This window comes from Staurois parvus, unplaced genomic scaffold (assembly GCF_062004578.1).
Source record: "Staurois parvus isolate SC_StPar_1 unplaced genomic scaffold, SC_StPar_1.0 ptg000145l, whole genome shotgun sequence".
NCBI classification, from domain to species: domain Eukaryota; kingdom Metazoa; phylum Chordata; class Amphibia; order Anura; family Ranidae; genus Staurois; species Staurois parvus.
Genome location: NW_028317941.1, coordinates 563,522 through 583,186, shown reverse-complemented (window position 1 = coordinate 583,186; position 19,665 = coordinate 563,522). Strand labels below are relative to the sequence as shown.

General features: G+C 41.3%; 1 protein-coding gene across 2 annotated transcripts in view; it reads left to right on the top strand.

Annotated features, from left to right (window-relative positions):
- LCK (LCK proto-oncogene, Src family tyrosine kinase) overlaps window positions 1-19,665 on the top strand; it is a 90,059-nt gene that overhangs the window by 44,068 nt on the left and 26,326 nt on the right. For both annotated transcript variants that reach the window (XM_089673821.1, XM_089673820.1), the window contains exons 4-7: window positions 4,689-4,779; window positions 6,781-6,879; window positions 13,257-13,360; window positions 15,819-15,968. In XM_089673821.1, coding sequence (XP_089529947.1) covers window positions 4,689-4,779; window positions 6,781-6,879; window positions 13,257-13,360; window positions 15,819-15,968 — 444 coding nt within the window. The remainder of the gene's footprint in view (window positions 1-4,688; window positions 4,780-6,780; window positions 6,880-13,256; window positions 13,361-15,818; window positions 15,969-19,665) is intronic.

The following is a 19,665-nucleotide window of genomic DNA, read 5'->3' as shown; positions in this document are numbered from 1 at the left end:
TTAATGAATGCAGCCTGAGCTTGTATGCCTCATCTTTGGAAGTAATCTACTCCATCGTCAATCGACTTCTGGTTTGAAAAAAATTAATTACATTATAGTAATGGTAGACTTTACCCTATAACTATGAAAACAACATGATACAGGTGTACCTTTACGAACGTCTCGGTTAACGTAATTTTTGGTTTACGAATGAAAATCCATTGAAAATAATGCCTCGGTTTACGTATTTTTTTCGCAATACGAACGGATTAATTGGTTTTCAATACATTTACAAATTTTTTTTAATCATGTCCCTGTACAGTACTATGCCTTTAAAGTGCACTTTATAAAGAGTTTTAAACAGATGACTTTTTTTTTACTTTTTTCTGACCTCTGGAATGGATTAATTGGTTTTCAATGCATTTACAATTTTTTTTTTTTTAATCATGTTCCTTTATGCCTTTAAACTGCACTTTATAAAGAGTCTTGAACAGATAAAACTTCTCTTGACTTTTTTCTTACCTCCTGAACAGATTAATTGTTTTTCAATGCATTTATGAATTAATTATTAATCATGTCCCTGTACAGTATTTATGCCTTTAAAGTGCACTTTATACAGAGTTTTAAAGAGATAAAAGACTTTTTTTTTTACTTTTTTCTGACCTCTGGAACGGATCAATTGGTTTTCAATGCATTCCTATGGGAAGCCGTGTTTCGGTTTACAAATTTTTCGCAATACAAAAAGTCCCGCAGAACACATTAAATTCATAAACCGAGGTACTCCTGTAAATTCCATCTCATCTGCTTTAATTTCAAAAGTTCACAAGAGTATAGATAATCACTAGCTGCCCAATGTTTATGGCCAAACTGAACATCTTGCACACTAACATAACACAATACTTCCTCCAAAGATCTATGTCTTTCCCTCATTGTTCCTTCCCCCCCACCCCTTTCCCTTTGTCCCACTGCATACTTAAGCATGGTATACATTGTGAGTTTTTTTTTTTTGTACAACTAGTGGCTTGAATGAAAAGAAACTCACAGATCCCTGCATCAACGCAAGTGATGTTGATGCAGGGATCTCTTCCGCTGTGCTGTTGTATTCTGGTTTTCCAGCATGACCATTCGATTTAAACCAGTCATGAGACCAGCTTTTGTTGAACAAGCAATTTTACACAAGTACCAAAATTTGGCAGGTTCCTGCTGAACCAGACGATTTTTAATATGGGTGTACCCAGCTTTAGGTCTGATCAAAATTACTAAAGAAATACTCTGTTCCTCTTAGACTTACCTGGAGCATGCTGTCTTAGTGTATCTGTCTAGCTGGCTATGTAGTTGTACACCAGCTACCATTTATTGTACTACTATAAAATGTATAAGGTTTTCCACTGAATGGTGTGTGGGATTTTTTCGTCCCTTTAAAAATAAATAATTTAAAAAAAAGGAAATAATTTGTGGAGTCAAGTTAGGTAAATTGGAGCAAATTTTATGAAGTTCAGTCAACTGGCTGCCAACATTTCTATCAGAAAAGAAAAGGTATAGGGTTTTGGAGGGCATGACTCAATTTGTAGTTTAAAAAAGAAATTAAAAAAATAAATACACAACAAGCCTGTGTATGTTTATAGCAAAATCTTTATAGCTGAACTGTCAATTCAAGATAGGGGAAAGTAAAGCTAGGTACACAAAATAGGATTGATTTACTAAAACTGGAGAGAGCAAAATCTGGTGCAGTTTTGAATAGAAACCAATCAGCTTCCAGGTTTTTTTTTTTTTCAATGCTTAATTGAACAAGCTGAAGTTAGAAGTTGGCTACCATGCACAGCTGTACCAGATTCTGCACTCTCCAGCTTTAGTAAATCAATTCTAATGAGTTTTTTTTTTTTCGTTCAGCGCAATGTGGATGCAGGGATCTGAGCTATTGAATTCTGACAGTGGGGATTCCCCCCTTGATATATGTAAATCAGTGCTGCAGCCAATGGCTGCAGTGGCTGATCAAATGTTGCTTCTTCAGCAGGACCGTTTTAATGATCAGATCCTGTTGAGCAGAGAGGGCTACACACTGACTGAAATTCAGCCGGTTCAGCAGCAGGTACTAACAAGGCAGGGTTGGCCACTGTTATCCCTGTCAACCCAAAACATGGGTATTTTGCCAATGTATGCTCAATGTGACGGCTAATAAATATCATAATATTTTCTGTGATAATATGGAAAATACATAGGGAGGAATTGAATAAAGCTGCTGTGCCACTTTTCTGGCGTTAATCCCTCTTGTTAACGTATTGCACCAAATTCAAAAACACATGCAACACTTTAGGTTCTGACAGCAACTTGTCCACCAAATTCAGGTAGTTCTAAAATGTGCCACTTTTACATTGTGGCAGAATGAATTGCTTAAACATAAAAATAAAATACTGACAGTTCTTATCTTACAAAAGTGAAGTTACTTAAGACTCTTTTTGGCATATAGAGAGAGACCCTGAGGCAGACAGATTTTGCGAAAGGGTCTAGCATGCTTTTTAAAAGTGCTGCAGCATGTGCCAAATTCAAATTCTAGACAGATAAATGAATTTGGCACAAGCTGTACCAGTTTTAGAATACATACAAGACTTTTTTGCACAATCTGTCTGCACCAGTCTTTATGAATTCCAAGCATAGTGACTTAGAGGTCTATCTAAAAAAACAAATGTAAATGTATTAGTATGTAGCACACCCTTGGGTGATGCTTATTTATTTATTTATCGAGTTTATATAGCGCCAAAGGGTTTGCTCAGCGCTGTACAATAGAGGGGGGGACAATACATGAAACAGTACAGTAACAACAAACAGCACACAAGGGGTAAGAGGGCCCTACTCTTTCGAGCTTACAATCTAGGAGGGAGGGGGTAGTGGTACAGGAGGAAATGGCTGTGGGGGATGGAGTGGTAGGAGGAGGGAAGGGCAGCGGCTGTTAGGTGAGGGTGGGGTAGGCTTCCCTGAAGAGGTGGGTTTTCAGGGAGCGCCTGAAGGTGAGGAGGGAAGGTGACAGTCTGATGGATTGGGGTAGTGAGTTCCAGAGGATGGGGGAGGACCTGGAGAAGTCTTGCAGTCGTGCGTGGGAGGAGGAGACCAGGGAGCAAGATAGAAGGAGGTCCTGTGAAGAGCGAAGGGTATGGGTAGGGTGGTACCTGGGAATCAGGTCGTTGAGGTAGTTAGGGGCAGTGTTGTGAATGGCCTTATAGGTCAGAGTGAGCAGTTTGAATTTAATGCGCTGGGCAATGGGGAGCCAGTGGAGGAAGAGGCAGAGGGGGGTGGCAGAGGTGGAGCGGCTGGTGAGGTGGATGAGTCTGGCCGCTGAGTTCAGGATGGTCTGAAGCGGGGAGAGTTTGCACTGGGGTAGACCGGTGAGGAGGGAGTTGCAGTAGTCAAGGCGTGAGATAATCAGGGAGTGTACGAGTAGTTTAGTGGTGTCTGGGGTAAGGAAGGAACGTATCTTGGCGATGTTCCGGTTGATGCTTGGCTAGATATATAGGTTCAGCTCCCACCTGAATCTGGTGACACCTCCGATTTATAGGCCAGTGAGGAGAGAGTTGCAGTAGTCAAGGCGTGAGATAATCAGGGAGTGTACGAGTAGTTTAGTGGTGTCTGGGGTAAGGAAGGAACGTATCTTGGCAATGTTCCGGTTGATGCTTGGCTAGATATATAGGTTCAGCTCCCACCTGAATCTGGTGACACCTCTGAGTTATACCCAGAACACTTCGACACTCTGAGAATATTTTTTATGGGTTTTATTGAAGAAGACAAACCCTGAAAAAGAACTAGATGATTTAACACAGGTAATGTACATAAAACACAGATAACACTTTGCATAACACAGTTAGTAAGAAATCACAATTCACTTGCCAAAGACTCCAAAAACTGACTAGTATCACACTGACTAGGGTGACATATGAGAGTGACATTGACATCTAAAACAATAACTGTTAATGAGGTTTAGCAGCTTATTGACATTTACTATAGCAGTACTATCTAGAGCAGAAACGTCCTACCTAACCACTGGCCAGTGGGATGAATCTTAAAGTCTCTCAACGTTGGGGCCCTTTAATCAATGGAAGAGCGCTCGCTCTCTGCATGGGAGAGTATTTGTAATCCAGGGGTAGCAGGATAGCACAGTCTCCTTTAAGCAGAATCTTCCAGTGAACATTGCAATAGAAGAAAACAACACTTCAACAAATCTTTACCATACAGGTGAAATCCTGATATACTGACAATTGCTCAGTATATTCAAAGGTTGACATTATATCATGGTGAACAGTTTTCAATCATATGATTAAAAACTGTTCACCATGATATAATGTCAACCTTTCCATGATCTATGTGATCTAAATAAATACTATTTGCATTCACTAATTTAGTGATTATTACTCCGCATTGGATTTGTAATATACCACTTAATGGCAGGTCTGCTCTTGTCAGCTGCTAATATCTTTGCAATATTTATTTTTACCCTTGTGCTGTGTGAATTTGTTTTTTTTTTGTTCTACAGATAACCTGGTGGTAGCTTTTTTTTTTTTGTGTAAAATTGATAAAAATCTATTGTCTAAATAATTAAAAAAAAGAATTTAGAGAAATATTGTGATGGCTGGTATTTTTTTCTATAGTACAATAAAAAAAAATGGTGCAATATTTATTTTTGACCTTGTGCTGTGTGAATTTGTTTTTTTGTTCTACAGATAACCAGGTGGTAGCTTTATATGACTATGAACCTGTGCATACTGGTGACCTTGGCTTTAAGGCTGGAGACAGGTTGCAGATTCTGGAATCGTGAGTGTACCTCAACATTGTGTTTAAACAAGCATGTAGAACCCTTGTACTTATGATAGTTTAGCTGTCCGCACAGAGTAAATGGCATCAGTGTTCAGTGCAGAGTGCATTGCCCCCACCCTAATGCCCCCATCACACTGCTTTCATGTATTCCTAACATGTACCCTCCCTGAAATAAACCCTAATGTAACCCCTTGATTGTATACTCCCTTTTTCTTTGCTAGGATCTTCTGCACCAAAATCTAACCTTACTTCCAATGGTGCTGCCATGGCTTCATTACATTTAGCTGCATTTATAACTTAGCTATAATATATTTTGTATTATACAGTGTATGCAAAGATTAAACCCATAACATTCTCCCTCCCACATTGAAACTTAAAACATACCTAAACCCCCCCAAAAAGTATATTGCAGTTTATCAGACCCTTAGATGTAGTGGCTGCGTTTGTTTTCTTTTTTTTTTTTTTTTTTTTTGGGGGGGGTTATCCTAATGTCATTTTATGATCCTGCCAGTTACACACTTCCTATTCTAGGGTGACAATGTTCTCTCACCCAAGGATCTTTTCTTGATTTGGACTACAAATACCTGCCTTCCTCCTCATCTTTATTATATAGAAGGGAGTTATTTTGGTAGTTTACATAAAATACTTGGGTAGCTGATAACATTTTTTGAAATGTCTGTTCAGTGCACAAAAGGTTACAGGGACACATATTTGGCAGGATCGACAAGTAGTTTTTTCTGTAATTATCTTGAAAAAAGAAAACTAATGCAGCCATCATATCTAAGGACTGCTAAAATGCAACATATTAGATTGATTGGCCATTCCTGAGGAAACAACATTTTTCAGCAATAAACCATACCAACAATATATTAAAGAATTGTTTTTTCAACTATCCCAAGGAACTGACCCCCTACAAATGAAATAAGAATGGAGAGATTAGGTCTGGTTCACACTAGTGCGATCTCTGTTGGGATTATAGTCACACAGCATGAAAATGGAAATCTCTTTTTCAAAGATGCCTGTTCATATCAATGCGACTTTGGTGTGATTAACTGTGATTTTGGCCTCATAGAATATGCAAAGGACATCCAAAACACAACCAAGTCATGCTACCAGGGGCGGAATGACCATTTGGAAACTCGGGCACTGCCCGAGGGCCCGGGGTCAGTAGGGGGCCCCATGAGATGCCCCTGGTACCTTTTTCATAGGCTTTTTTGAGTTTGGGCAAGGACACAGGGGCCCCATGATCCCCTATTGCCCGGGGGCCCCATGAGTTGTCAGTCTGCCCCTGCAGGCTACATAATCATACTGAAAATCAGGTCAATATCTGACTGCACTACTGTCAATGTAATCTTAGAAATAGGGGTTTATCAGTTCCACCAGTAGCCACATGCAGTCATTTATAGGACTTCAATATTCCTGTAACTCTAGGAATGTTTTCACATTATTACTACTATATGAGTTACACAAAAAATACCAATATCAAAATGTCTAAATTCTCTAAGTATATTTATGACATTGCCACTCCGCCGAGTTCCAGATTACACAATCCATAAAGAGACTTATAATGCAACCACCATTATGCTCCATGCAGTAATTAATTATAAGAAACCCAAATGGCTCCCATTGATGAGTAGGCATCCTATAACAAGGGGCATGATTTAATGCATTCCCACAATGGCTGATGAACCATACAGAATTAATTGTGATAACACATGAGCCAAATTAGTAACAGACAATCTATAGCAGCTATAAAAAATAGCCAAGCAGAAAGCAGTGATCCCAGGCAACTGTGAAGGCGTAAAGTATAATGATAGCAAATAGGCTGTAAAAGTATAAAATTATATAACCTATCGATAATGGATGTTAGTAGATGCCAGATGTAGCTATCCTAAATATTAACTGACACTTGCATATATAAATTTACCATAATCTACCAATGCGTATATTCTCATTGACTGTTGTATTTCACAAATGTCACCTTATTTTTCCTTGTAGCAATGGTGAATGGTGGAAAGCCAGGTCACTAAACACAGGAGAGGAGGGACTGATACCATTCAACTTTGTGGCAGCCATAAGCGGAATAGCCTCGGAGCCGTAAGTGTTGGGGGGGCCTGAAACAAAAAGATAAACTGCACTGACATTCTTATCCTTTGCAATAATGAACAGTTGAACAGTTTTACATATACATATATCATAGAAGCAAGTACGGTATATGACAAACAGATAATGTTTGGAATAAATGACCACTTTATTTTGTCTAAAATTTTAGAAAAGCCAAAATTCCAAGTTACCACCAGAAAGAAAGTTAAAGAAAAATCTTCCACAGCTTACACCAATACTGTGAAAAACTCTTTGGGAGGGTAATTCTCCTCACTTTTGGAGATTTCCTCTAGCTTCCTGTTGTATCTCTGGGACAGAAATCAAAGGGAAATTTGTTCATTGGTACATAGAAAGCAATAAATAAAGTAGCATCCTTAATCCTTTCCTACTCTACCCAAAACTATGAAAACATTTAGCCTATTAATATATTTTAAAGGACATCTGCAGTTTTAGCACAGTTGTCACTTAATTCTCTCCACTCCAGAGTGCAGCCTGACTGGTAAAATACTTACACATCATCCAATTTCAGTGATCTTCATTGGGTGGCCATGCTCAGTGCTGCACAGCATTTGCAACAAAACTTACTTCCAAGGGTCCTCTTCATACTCGCCATATGTGATGGGGTACCTTGCTCCCCTGGATACAGTAAGAAGAGGACCCAGTGGGGGTGTTTTGGTTATAAAGGCTGTATGGCACCAAGCAGGGCCACATAGTAAAGAGCTGACACATGGAGGAAGATACTTAGTTTACCAAGCCAAAGAACAAAAATTCCTAGCTCACTTACCAGCCAGCCTGCAACAAACTGAACTGACCTTATCTAACAGTACACATTAAAAACAAAGGGGTTTACTTTGCACACATAATTATACAGGGACGCACTGGACATCCAGCAAAAGCACAATGGCAGCTGAAGGAATCCAATGTGTCCCCACACCAATTCACCAACTATTCAAGCAAATGGCAACCACTCCAACCTATAATTAACCTTTTAACGTTAACTGTTAGATAGGGTTCATTCAGTTTGTTGCAGGCTCGCTGGTAAGTGAGCTGGGAATTTCCGTTTGTTTTTTGAATGGCTACTGCACAGTTACCCAGTTCTGGGAGGGCATCATATGACGTCCTCCCAGAATGCACCCTCCTGCGCACCCCCAGGGGCGCGCACCCGGCGATCTCCATGATCGCTGTGTCCTACAGACACAGTTGATCACGTGTATATATAAATAAAGTGCAGCGCTTATAAAATCACAAAAATGGCAAGTGTCAGATCAAGATAAAAAGTCCTCCTGCAAATCAAAGAAAGAGTATAGGTGCTCAGGTGTCTTGATCCTGGTATCCGTGTAAATATATGATAAAGCAATGCGCACTCACCAGACCCGCATAAAGTATGCGCCTTTGTATATAATCCAGATGTCATCCGGTAATGGGTGGTCCTCCCTCAACTGCGTATGGGGCTGTTGGTCCTCTCCAATTGGGGGTCCACCTGGTGATTACTGGTGAGAGATATGATCCGGGTACCAAAACCTTTTGGCAACCCCCCTCTGAAGACGTGCCGGAGCACGATACGCGTAAGGAGGAGCCACACCACGCCGTGAAGTCACGCCGCCAGAGCAACGCGGAGCTCTGGCGGCCATCTTAACATTCCAGACGGTTAGTTATGCACCAATAACTGTCTGCAACGATTTTGTGCACCTGATGTACCTTAATATATTTCATTTTTATACCAATTACTACACTATGGGAGTACCTTTGTTACCCCTTGGGGAAGCATTCTAATTTACAGACCTACTCCTGGATGTACCGGAGGTACCCGGATCATATCTCTCACCAGTAATCACCAGGTGGACCCCCAATTGGAGAGGACCAACAGCCCCATATGCAGTTGAGGGAGGACCACCCATTACCGGATGACATCTGGATTATATACAAAGGCGCATACTTTATGTGGGTCTGGTGAGTGCGCATTGCTTTATCATATATTTACACGGATACCAGGATCAAGACACCTGAGCACCTGAGCACCTATACTCTTTCATTGATTTGCAGGAGGACTTTTTATCTTGATCTAACACTTGCCATTTTTGTGATTTTATAAGCGCTGCACTTTATTTATATATACATTTGACTTTTAGGGGTTATTGGTACCTCATTTGTGCATAGCAGCTTACCCACGTATAGTACTAAGGCGCTTCTTTCCATTATCTTTATACCATTGATCACGTGGTGAGGTAAAATGCCAATCACAGTGGCCTTTTACCACGTGATCAGCTGTGTCCAATGACACAGCATATCATGGAGTAAATACAGTTGCCTGTTATTGGCAGCCCTTTCCAATCACTGTCAAAGTATGAGGAAAGTACTGCTGGTAACCTGCAGCTGTCACAGAGGAGATCGGCACTGATCATCAGGGCACTGATGATCAGTGCCCTGCAGTGCCGCCCATCAGTGCCACCCATCAATGCCCCTCAGCAGTGCCACTCATCAGTGCTGCCCAGCAGTGCCACTCATCAGTGCCCAGCAGTGCCACCAGTCAGTGCCATCAGTCCATGCTGCCAGTCAGGGCTGTCAATCAGTGCCTTCAGTCAGTGCCATCAGTCAGCTCCGTCCGTCAGTGTCGCCCATCAGTGCCACCTATCAGTGTCCATCACTGCCGCCTATCAGTGACCATCATTGCTGCATATCAGTGCAGCATCATCAGTGCCTGCTCATCAATGCCCACCAGTGCCGCTTCATCAGTGCCACCTCATCAGTGCAGCCTATCGGGGCCCATCAGTGCTGCCTACCTGTGCCACCTCATCAGTGTCCATCAGTGCTGCCTATCAGTGCAGCCTCATAAATGGACATCAGTGAAGGAGAAAAATTTCCTGTTTGCAAAATTTTATGATAGAAACAAAGAAAAAACTTTTTTTTTTTCAAATTGTTTGCTCTATGTTTATAGTGCAAAAAATAACACCCAGCAGTGATTAATTAACACCAAAAGAAAGCTCTATTTGTTTGGAAAACAATTATAAAAATTTAATATAGGTACAATGTTGCATGAGCACGCAATTGTCAAAGTGTGACAGTACTGAAAGCTGGAAATTGGCCTGGGCACGAAGGGGATATAATTGCCCAGTAGGTGAGTGGTTAAAAAACGCTATGCTGGCAGCACTAGGAGTGTAGCAGCAGCCCATCTTTTTTATACACTCCAATGAACACTAATCAACAGCTCTGCTCAGGGAGGGAGAGCAATGCTGATTAGTGTGCAGTGGGATGTGTCAGACCAATGTTGATCAGAGCAGTATTCAGTGTGGTGTAATGGACCACAGGATAGCTATGTGGTCAGGCTTTACAATGTGCTGGCAGCACAGGTTTTTAAACCTTTGCTATAGCACTTAGCAGAAAACAAAAAGTATAAGTCCCCTTTCACATGATCGGTCCGATCGGGTCTGCCGGTCCACTTTTCAGGTAGACCCAATCGGACCCTCCATTCTCCTCTATGAACAGGCAGATGTAAAAGGACATGTGTCCGTTTATACTAGGGATGCGCCGAAATTTCGCTGGTAGAAACATTTTGGCTGAAAACACCCCTACTGGCCATTGGTCGATATGAAAATAAGCACAGATACAAGTGCTGAAAATAACCCCGCCCCTTTGCCGCCGTCTGCCCGCTGCTGTTGTCCCTTGCCACCGCCCGCCCGCCGCTGCCACCATCCTCCGCCACTTGGTAGTTCTCACCCTTATCTAAGAAACCACCGACCGATCCCGGCGCTGGGCATAGAGATAAATGAAGGAAAGATGGCCTCCACTCATCTCTATGCCGTTGAAGGACCACAGCGATGTTACTTCCAGTTCCGGCGCCTTGTAAACAACAATGCTTTTTTTGATCTAATGCTTTACATTGTAGAGGAGAGATGTTGGGTTTTATTGACACCATATCTCTCCATAAAGAGGACCTGTCATTAAGTATTTCTATCACAAGGGATGCATGCATTCCTTGTGATAGGTATAAAAGCGATTAAACATTTTTTTTAAAGGCACAACGTAATAAATAAATAAATATAATTTTTTAAAGAGTTTAAAGTGCCCCCATCCCCTGTAGAAAATTTTAAAGCACCACGCATAGAGTACTGTAGTCTGACGCCATTCCACGAGCGTGCGCAATTTTAAAGCATGACATGTCACGTATCTATTTACTCGACGTAACATCATCTTTCATATTTTACAAAAAATTGGGTTATATAAAGTGTATTTTTTCCCAAAAAAGACTGCGTTTGAAAAATATATTAATTTTAAAAACTGTCCATTTCGGTTTCGGTTTTCAGCCAAGTGTATCCTGAATTTTCGGTTTTGGCTTCGGTACCAGAATTTTCATTTCGGTGCACCACTTGTTTATACCTGCCTACCTTTATTCTGACCTGATCCGCAAAAAACAAATGTGATCCATTCCCCTTTCATTTAGTTGTTCAGAGGGCAGTCAGGTGTAAACAGACAGCCGGTTCATTTACACCCAGCCGCTCATAGAACAGAGCGGGCTGTTTGTGTCCACTCTGCATAAACGGAGTGGACACTGACCTGTCATCTGCCCGTTCTGCTCAGCAGAGTCCGCCCTGAAGGGGGCCTAAAAGAGATATATTCATTAATGTATGTCCAGTATGACTGCATTAAACTAATAAATTAGGAGGGTTAATTTGGGTTTAAATGTGTGTTGACTGGCACTGTATTATTAAAGTGGTTGTAAAGGCACAAGGTTTTTTTTTTTACCTTCATGCATTCTATGCATGAAGGTAAAAAAACTCTCTGTGCAGCATCCTCCCAGCCCCCCCGAATACTCACTTATGCCCCCTTTCGATCCAGCGATGTGCACTGGAGTTTCAGCTATCCCTGGACTCCCTCTCCTCATTGGCTCCCACTGCTGTCATCACAGCCAGTGAGCCAATGAGAAGATAGAGGGGGTGGAGCAGAGCTGCTGCTCCATGTATGAATGGACACAAGTAGCAGTGGGTGCCCCCATGCTGCTTACTGTAGGGGCACCTGACAGGAGGGAGGGGCCAGGAGCGCCGTCAGGGGACCTGAGAAGAGGAGGATAAGGGCTGCTCTGTGCAAAACCACTGCACACAAAAGGTAAGCATAGACATGTATGTTGTTTTAAAAAAAAAAAAGCCTTTAGAATCACTTTAAAGAGAGGAGACTATTAATGTAGCATTACCCTGTTGAAGGCTGCTGTTGTTTTTGTGTTCCTTTCAGCTCTGCACAGCTAGGCAACATGCATTTCCACACTTGCATCCACAGTCAGTAAACAGTCTATGAACTTGGTTTTTGTTAGGGGTTAACAACTTGGAAGAGGTCTAGGGGTATATGGGTTGCCCAATGGAACTGAAACAACTTGGAGGACAACTTCTTAGAAACAAAAAGACAACGATCCAGGAAAAAGCCAGATCCTAAGCTCTCTACTCCTTCAGGAGTGGCTCTTCTCTTCTGGCAAATCGACACACAGTCTTTGCAAGGAGCACTTGGTCCACTTAAATGAACCTCCTCAGACCCCAGATGAAAATCTTCTCATCCACCTGTCTGTCATGAAGAGTATCCCAGGGAAAGGGATTCCGAGACATACCAATATTGCAGTCCCTGGGAGAACTAGTTAGGTATTGCACCTGACCACCCTCCCCCTTCTTTGGCCTAGGGGGAGTAGAAGTACTCACTGTCCTGTTCCTGTATCTGTAAAGGCGAAGTTGCTTTCAGGCCTTCCGTTGGGCTGGCTTCTTCCCCTGCTGACAGGCTGTCCTTCTTTGTATATTGTGGAACAGTGGATGTCCCTCTTTCCAACTCCCAGCCTGCTGTAGGTAGACTCCCCTCTGCTGGGGCCCCCTCCCAGGTTCCATACCAGCAGCACTTCCTCACTCCATCTTCCACCCGACTACCCTGCTGACCAGGCTCTCTCATAGGACTGACCTAGCCACCATGCCAGGCCTCCTGCTGGGGATTGGCCAGATTCCCCTAAGTATGCAGATCAGCCCCTCTTTACCCCTGCCTACTGGCTTCTAGAAACTTCTGCAGGTTTCTAGAGCAGGGGGAGGTTTCAGAAAATTGAGCTGTAGAGCCATCCAGCCTTAACCCCAAGTAACCAAGTAACGCTGACTCACTCCCAGGCTGACTCACACCCAAGCTTCTAGCAAGCCTCTAACTGCAACAAAAAACTATCCACACTGGAGCGTGTTACATTTACAAAGCACTGAATGTGACATTCACCAAACATTCACTGCAGATTAACCAATCACTGTAATTTGAAACCCTTGCTTTATAAACACAATCCTTAGTATCCCCTCTGATATCAACAATGCATTTTATGCAATCATGACTCTGAAGTAATGATTCAACCTGTTCATTTTTTTCAGTTGGTTCTTCAAAAACCTCGGACGGAAAGATGCAGAGCGTCAGCTTTTAGCTCCAGGAAATCAGCAAGGATCATTTCTAATAAGAGAGAGTGAGACCAGCCAAGGTATTTTAGTCCACAAACTGATGAAAAAAACCAGATATAGATGTCTTCATAGAAAAGAGAAACATTGGGGCTTATTAAATCAGTAGTAAACCATGTTAAAAACAACAAACTGGTCCCCCCATGGCTCATGTCATAATGTGCTAGTATGCACCACATACTAGCACATTATGACAGACTTACCTACAAAACGAATCCCTCCAGTGATGCGCTGCCACTGCTGACAGGGATTCCATCTTCATGCGGTCTTCTTTCCAGCATCGTGGACTCCAGCAGTTTGAATGGCTGAGCCACGATAAAGTCACGGTCGTCGCACCGCGCTCTCTATGGACGGCATGACATCCATTGAGAGGCTGCTACACATGTAAATATCGCCTAAAAAGTGAAAGCTTAGGAGATCTTTACTGTACCTACAGGTAAGTCTTATTATAGTTTACTACCGCTTTAACACACAGATTATCCACTTCTGACAATCCAAGGTTCTTGTTTTACCTCATTTGTCAAGCACTGCACCACCCATTTCTTGTTTTAACTGGACCTATCACTTGCAAAGATAAACTTTTACTTACCTTTTCAGTCTCTGAAAAGTAGCTTCTTTTCAATTTAAACCCATTGTACTGGTAATAAATGTATCCATGTCAAGGCATAACTGGGCTGAGGAGAACAACAACAGGTTACATGGTAAATGCAGCCTTTAAAGTGCATCTAAACCCAAAAACAAAAATGCTATATATTGCAGCTTACCAGTGCTTAGATGTGGTGGCTGCATTCATTTTCTTTTTTTTTTGTTTAATTTCACTTAGAGATTTATCCACTAGCACATGTTCAGTCTTGGCTTCACTGTATCTATGGAGGAGCAGACTAGCCACCCCTGGACAGCAGCATTGTCAACCTATAGAGAGGGTAGTGTTAGATGGACTAGTAGATTTAGATAGACTTTACATAACTGACCAACTCCAGCTAACACTTTTTAAGCAGTCACAGAAAGTTTTTCTTCTTCTATTAGACATAAAGGTATTAACTGAATAATAAAAGCTGACCATAAATAAAAGCCCGCACGTGCTTGTATGCATGCCTGACAATGTGGGGACATGCTCCTAATTAGACAACAGATGGTGTCGTGAGGTATTTCCTCCCAGATCTGGACCAGGGCATCACTGAGCTCCTGGACAGTCTGAGGTACAACCTGGTGGTGTCCAATGGACCGAAACATAAATGTCCCAGAGGTGTTATATTGGATTTAGGTCAGGCGAGTGTGGGAGCCATTTAATGGTATCAATTCCTTCATCCTGCAGGAACTGCCTGCATACTCTCACCACATGAGGCCGGGCATTGTTGTGCACTAGGAGGAACCCAAGACCCACTGAACCAGCGTAGGGTCTGACAATGGGTCCAAGGATTTCATCACGATACCTATTGGCAGTCAGGGTGCCATTGTCTAGTCTGTAGAGGTCTGTGCATCCTTCCATGGATATGCCTCCCCAGACCATCACTGACCCACCACCAAAATGGTCATGCTGAATGATATTATAGGCAGCATAATGTTTTTCACAGCTTCTCCAGACCCTTTCATGTCTGTCACATGTGCTCAGGGTGAACCTGCTATCATCTGTGAAAAGCACAGGGTGCCAGTGACAGGCCTGCCAATTCTGGTGTTCAATGGCAAATACCAAACGAGCTCTATGGTGCCAGGCAGTGAGCACAGGGTCCACCAGAGGACGTCGGCCCTCAGACCACCCTCATGAAGTCTGTTTCTGATTGTTTGGCCAGAGACATTCACACCAGTGGCCTGCTGGTGGATGTTTTGTAAGGCTCTGGCAGTGCTCATCTTGTTCCTCCTAGCACAAAGGAGCAGATACCGGTCCTGCTGATGGGTTAAGGATCTTCTACGGCCCTGTCCAGCTCTCCTAGAGTAACTGCCTGACTCCTGGAATCTCCTCCATGCTCTTGAGACTGTGCTGGGAGACACAGAACACCTTCTGGCAATGGCACGTATTGATATGCCATCCTGGAGGAGTTGGACTGCCTGTGCAACCTCTGTAGGGTCCAAATATCGCATCATGCTACCAGCAGTGACACTGACACTAGCCAAATGCAAAACTAGTGAAAAACAGTCAGAAAAGATGGGTAGAGAAAAAAATGTCAGTGGCCTCCAACTGTAAAACCATTCCTGTTTTGGGGGTCATCTCATTGTTGCCCATCTAGTGCACCTGTTGTTAATTTCATTAACACCAAAGCAGCTGAAACTGATTAACAACCCCCTCTGCTACTTAACGGACCAGATTAATATTCCAGGAGTTTAATTGACTGTATGCTATACTCTGATTAAAAAGTGTTCCTTTAATTGTTTTGAGCAGTGTACTTTATTAAAAATGGTAAGGATTGTACAGGAGCATATATTTCTTCATACTTATGTTACCAAAGCTCCACACTTATTTTGCCATCACTGACATCTCTTCAGGTTCTTATTCCTTATCTGTACGTGATCTTGATCAAGTTCAAGGAGAAGTAGTGAAACATTACAAGATTCGGAACATGGATGATGGAGGTTTCTACATTTCTCCAAGAATAACTTTCAAAACTCTTCGGGAACTTGTACAACATTATTCGGGTAAGCATTGCATTAATATATGAGTAAGCATTTTTGTTCCCACTGTATGGAGAAGTAAGGTACAAGATGCTCGAAATAAATACAGAACTGAACTTTCTTTCTTTAAGGGGGATATTGTTTTCTATATTATTTTTGTAGATATCTTGTTTAAATGTTCATAATTTAGGTCCTTTTCACACTGGTGCGCTTTTGCCGTGGTAAAACTTATCTTTCCAGTATGACAAAAGTACATGAAAATGATTCCTCTTTAAATCCCTTGTATCTGTTCACAATAGTGTGCAGCATTTTCACTGTGTTTTGAAAGTCCTGCATGGTGCATTTTGATGCACTGTATAAATTGCACCGAAAATGCACCTTTCATAGAAATCAATAGAAGCAAGCCAAAAACACATTGCGTTGTGTTTCTGTGGTTACATGTTCAAGCTTCATAGGTGCATGCTGGGAAATGATGTAATAAATAGGCCATTAAACACTTCAAAAACGCATTTAAAAATGCAATATGTGTTATGTTGATATTTAACACAATGCACTAAAAACACGTTAAAAATGCAATATGCATTTGTTTTTATAAATGCATACCACATTTTTAAGCACAGTAATGTGTTGTTTAATGTTAACTATTTATTATGAATTGTATGCCGCTATGAGAACAGTAAAGATTCATTGTGTTTTTTAACACACCAATAAGTAAAGTATTTTATCTTATCCTGATCTTATTGCTACCTTGCCATGTCATACTGCCACTTAGAATGGTGGTATATTCATTATTGTACATTAATAGGTAATGTATAGTACTTTGCATATGAAAGCGACACTAAACTGTATCTTTATTTTTCAAAAATAATCCATACACATCCACTACTCAATGACGCTGTAATCTGTCATGAAATTGTTTCTTACTGTATTTTTCTGTCTCCTTGTAATGTCCTCTGTGAGCTCCCAAACTTTTTCTTTTTCCCACACTTCCTTTTGTTTGAAACAAACAGTGCACGCTAGTTGCGGTTATGTCGCTGTCCTATGCATACTACAAATCCCATAGTCCATAGTTCCTAGTTTAATTTTGGATTGAGAAAGAGAGGGTGGCTAGGAACCTGTTAATTTAGGCTCAGGTTTAAATAAATAAATTCTTTAAAAATATATGATTTTCTTTTATTCAGCCAGCAAAATAGAACTGTTGCACATGAATAGCTCATATTTACTTTTTTTTTTATCAGGTGGTGATCAAATCAAATTTAGAGACACATATAAATGGGAAGATTTACTAAAGCTGGCCGTACATTATACAATTTTCTTGTACAATTTTCCTTTATATTTACCCAAACCTTATAATATGAGGTCAGACCTAAACACTTTCAATTTGTATGCAGTCAGGCAGGCCCTTGTACTAATAATAAATCAATACTCTATAACTTCCCACAGAAAAGTCAAACTTCCACCCTTGAAACTGCAAATACCATAAACCTTTTCAATAATCTATAAATACCCTCTCCCACAGTCTCATACTGCTCTTAAAATGTCCATACCACAGTCCATAGTCCAAAATCAAAAACCAAAAATTAAAATAGAAAAATAAAATAAATGAAGACAAAAAAAAACAATATTCCAAATGTGTCCAAATCTTCCCGTTCAATCCACAGGACCCTCAAAAAAAATATAATAAATATAGTGCATTATCTTTGATACAAAATTACTGTAAGTGATAACATGCAATCACACTAGTGATATAAATCATATATGTAAAAATTGAAGTGAATACACCATATCCCTAGTGGTCCAGTGAGACAACACTGCAACCGTGAAAATATCACAAAAACACACAGCGTAATCCGTGAAACAATGATCCGTGACAGTTGTGCCAAATACAGTGCCACACTCTGCTTATGGGATAAAATGCAATTACCCTCTTGCTGTGAGTCAAAGCATTTAGGATTCCTTTATGCCAAAAGATAACCTTCCTAGGAGGTACGTCTTCCTCTCAGGAATACACAATGGGATCCCTTTCTCATACAGCCATAGGTCATAGGTACCGGGGTCCCCGTTCCTCACAGGAAAATAGGAGCAGATTCAGTGGAGTAAAATGTAATTCACACTTTATTCATAAACTTACATCTTAGAATATACCATCCATCCTCGCTATAGTCCGTTCACTGTTGTGACTAATTCAAAAATGGCCGCGCTGCTCCTTCTGGCTCAGCGTCCGACGTCACGACCCTGACGCGTTTCGTCACTTCCGACTTTTTCACAAGGCCCTTGTACTACATAGTTATTATTATTATTATAATACAGGATTTATATAGCGCCAACAGTTTGCTCAGCGCTTTACAATATAACGGGAGACAATACAGCAACAATACAGTTCAATACAAGAGGGATAGGAGGGCCCTGCTCCTTGGAGCTTACAAACTAAAAGGGAGGGGCTAGTGGTACAAAAGGTAGTAACTGTGGGGGATGGACTGGTAGTAGGAATAGAAGATTCCATTATTAGCTGAGGGCAGAATAGGCTTCCCTGAAGAGATAGGTTTTCAGAGATCACCTAAAAGTGAGCAGAGTAGGCGATAGTCTGATAAATTTGGGTAGAGCGTTCCAGAGGATGGGGGAAGCTCTGAAGAAGTCCTGGAGACAAGCATGGGAGGAGGAGACAAGGGAGCTAGAGAATAGGAGGTCGTGTAAGGAGCGGAGAGTACGGTTTGGGTGATATTTGGAGACAAGATCGGTGATGTAATTTGGGGCAAAGTTATAAATGGCTTTATATGTTATTGTTAATGTTTTGAAATTTATCCGTTGGGAAATGGGAAGCCAGTGGAGGGATTGGCAGAGAGGGATGGCAGATACAGAACGGTTAGTAAGGTGGATGAGTCTGGCAGTAGCATTCATGATAGACTGAAGAGGGGATAGCCTGCGATGAGGTAGGCCATAAAGGGTGCCCATATAGTGTAGTATTTAAGAGTAATTTATTAAAGTCAAAAGCAGATGTTTGCAAACAATAAAAACGATAAAATCACAGTATGACAGCGTCAGGGTAAGGGATAACTAACCCTCCAGAAAACTAAGATGTGCCCATCTCTCTAGTTCTCAGCAGAGATCCTACCTATTTATTTCGGCCAAACGCGCCATAGCTCAAGCTTGGAGAACCCCTTCGGTTGTTTTCCAAGGGGTGAAGACCCGGATGAATGATATGTTGATCAATGAACAGATGTCTACCATTCTTCATGATTCTTATCTGAGATTTCTTACCTTGGATATGATATTCCTTGCCATCAGAGCCCCTTACTAGTTATGACCCCTTATAATTGCTACCTGTGCTAGCCCTGGATCCGTGACTCTTCTAGTCTCCCTTTCCTCTGTTTTCTTTCTGACTCCTTTTTTTTCTTTTTTCTATCCTCTTCTCTTTACCGTATTCTGTTTGACTACAGCTGATAATATTTGGTTCGGCTTTTTGCCGTCCTTCCTTTCTGTTATTGGTCATTTTATTATTTGGCTAATACAAGTCAGCAGGATGTGCCTGTTCCTGAGTTACTGTTATGCTCGGCCCCTGCGTGGGCGTATATTGAGCTTGTTGTGTTCATAAAACAAAACTTTCTTAATAATAATATTGAAACAGAAAACTGATCCAAAACCATTAATATTTTCCTTTAAAAAGAGAAATAAACTGTCACACTTAGAACTTAGCAGTCTCTTTTATCATGCTGTAAGTGTC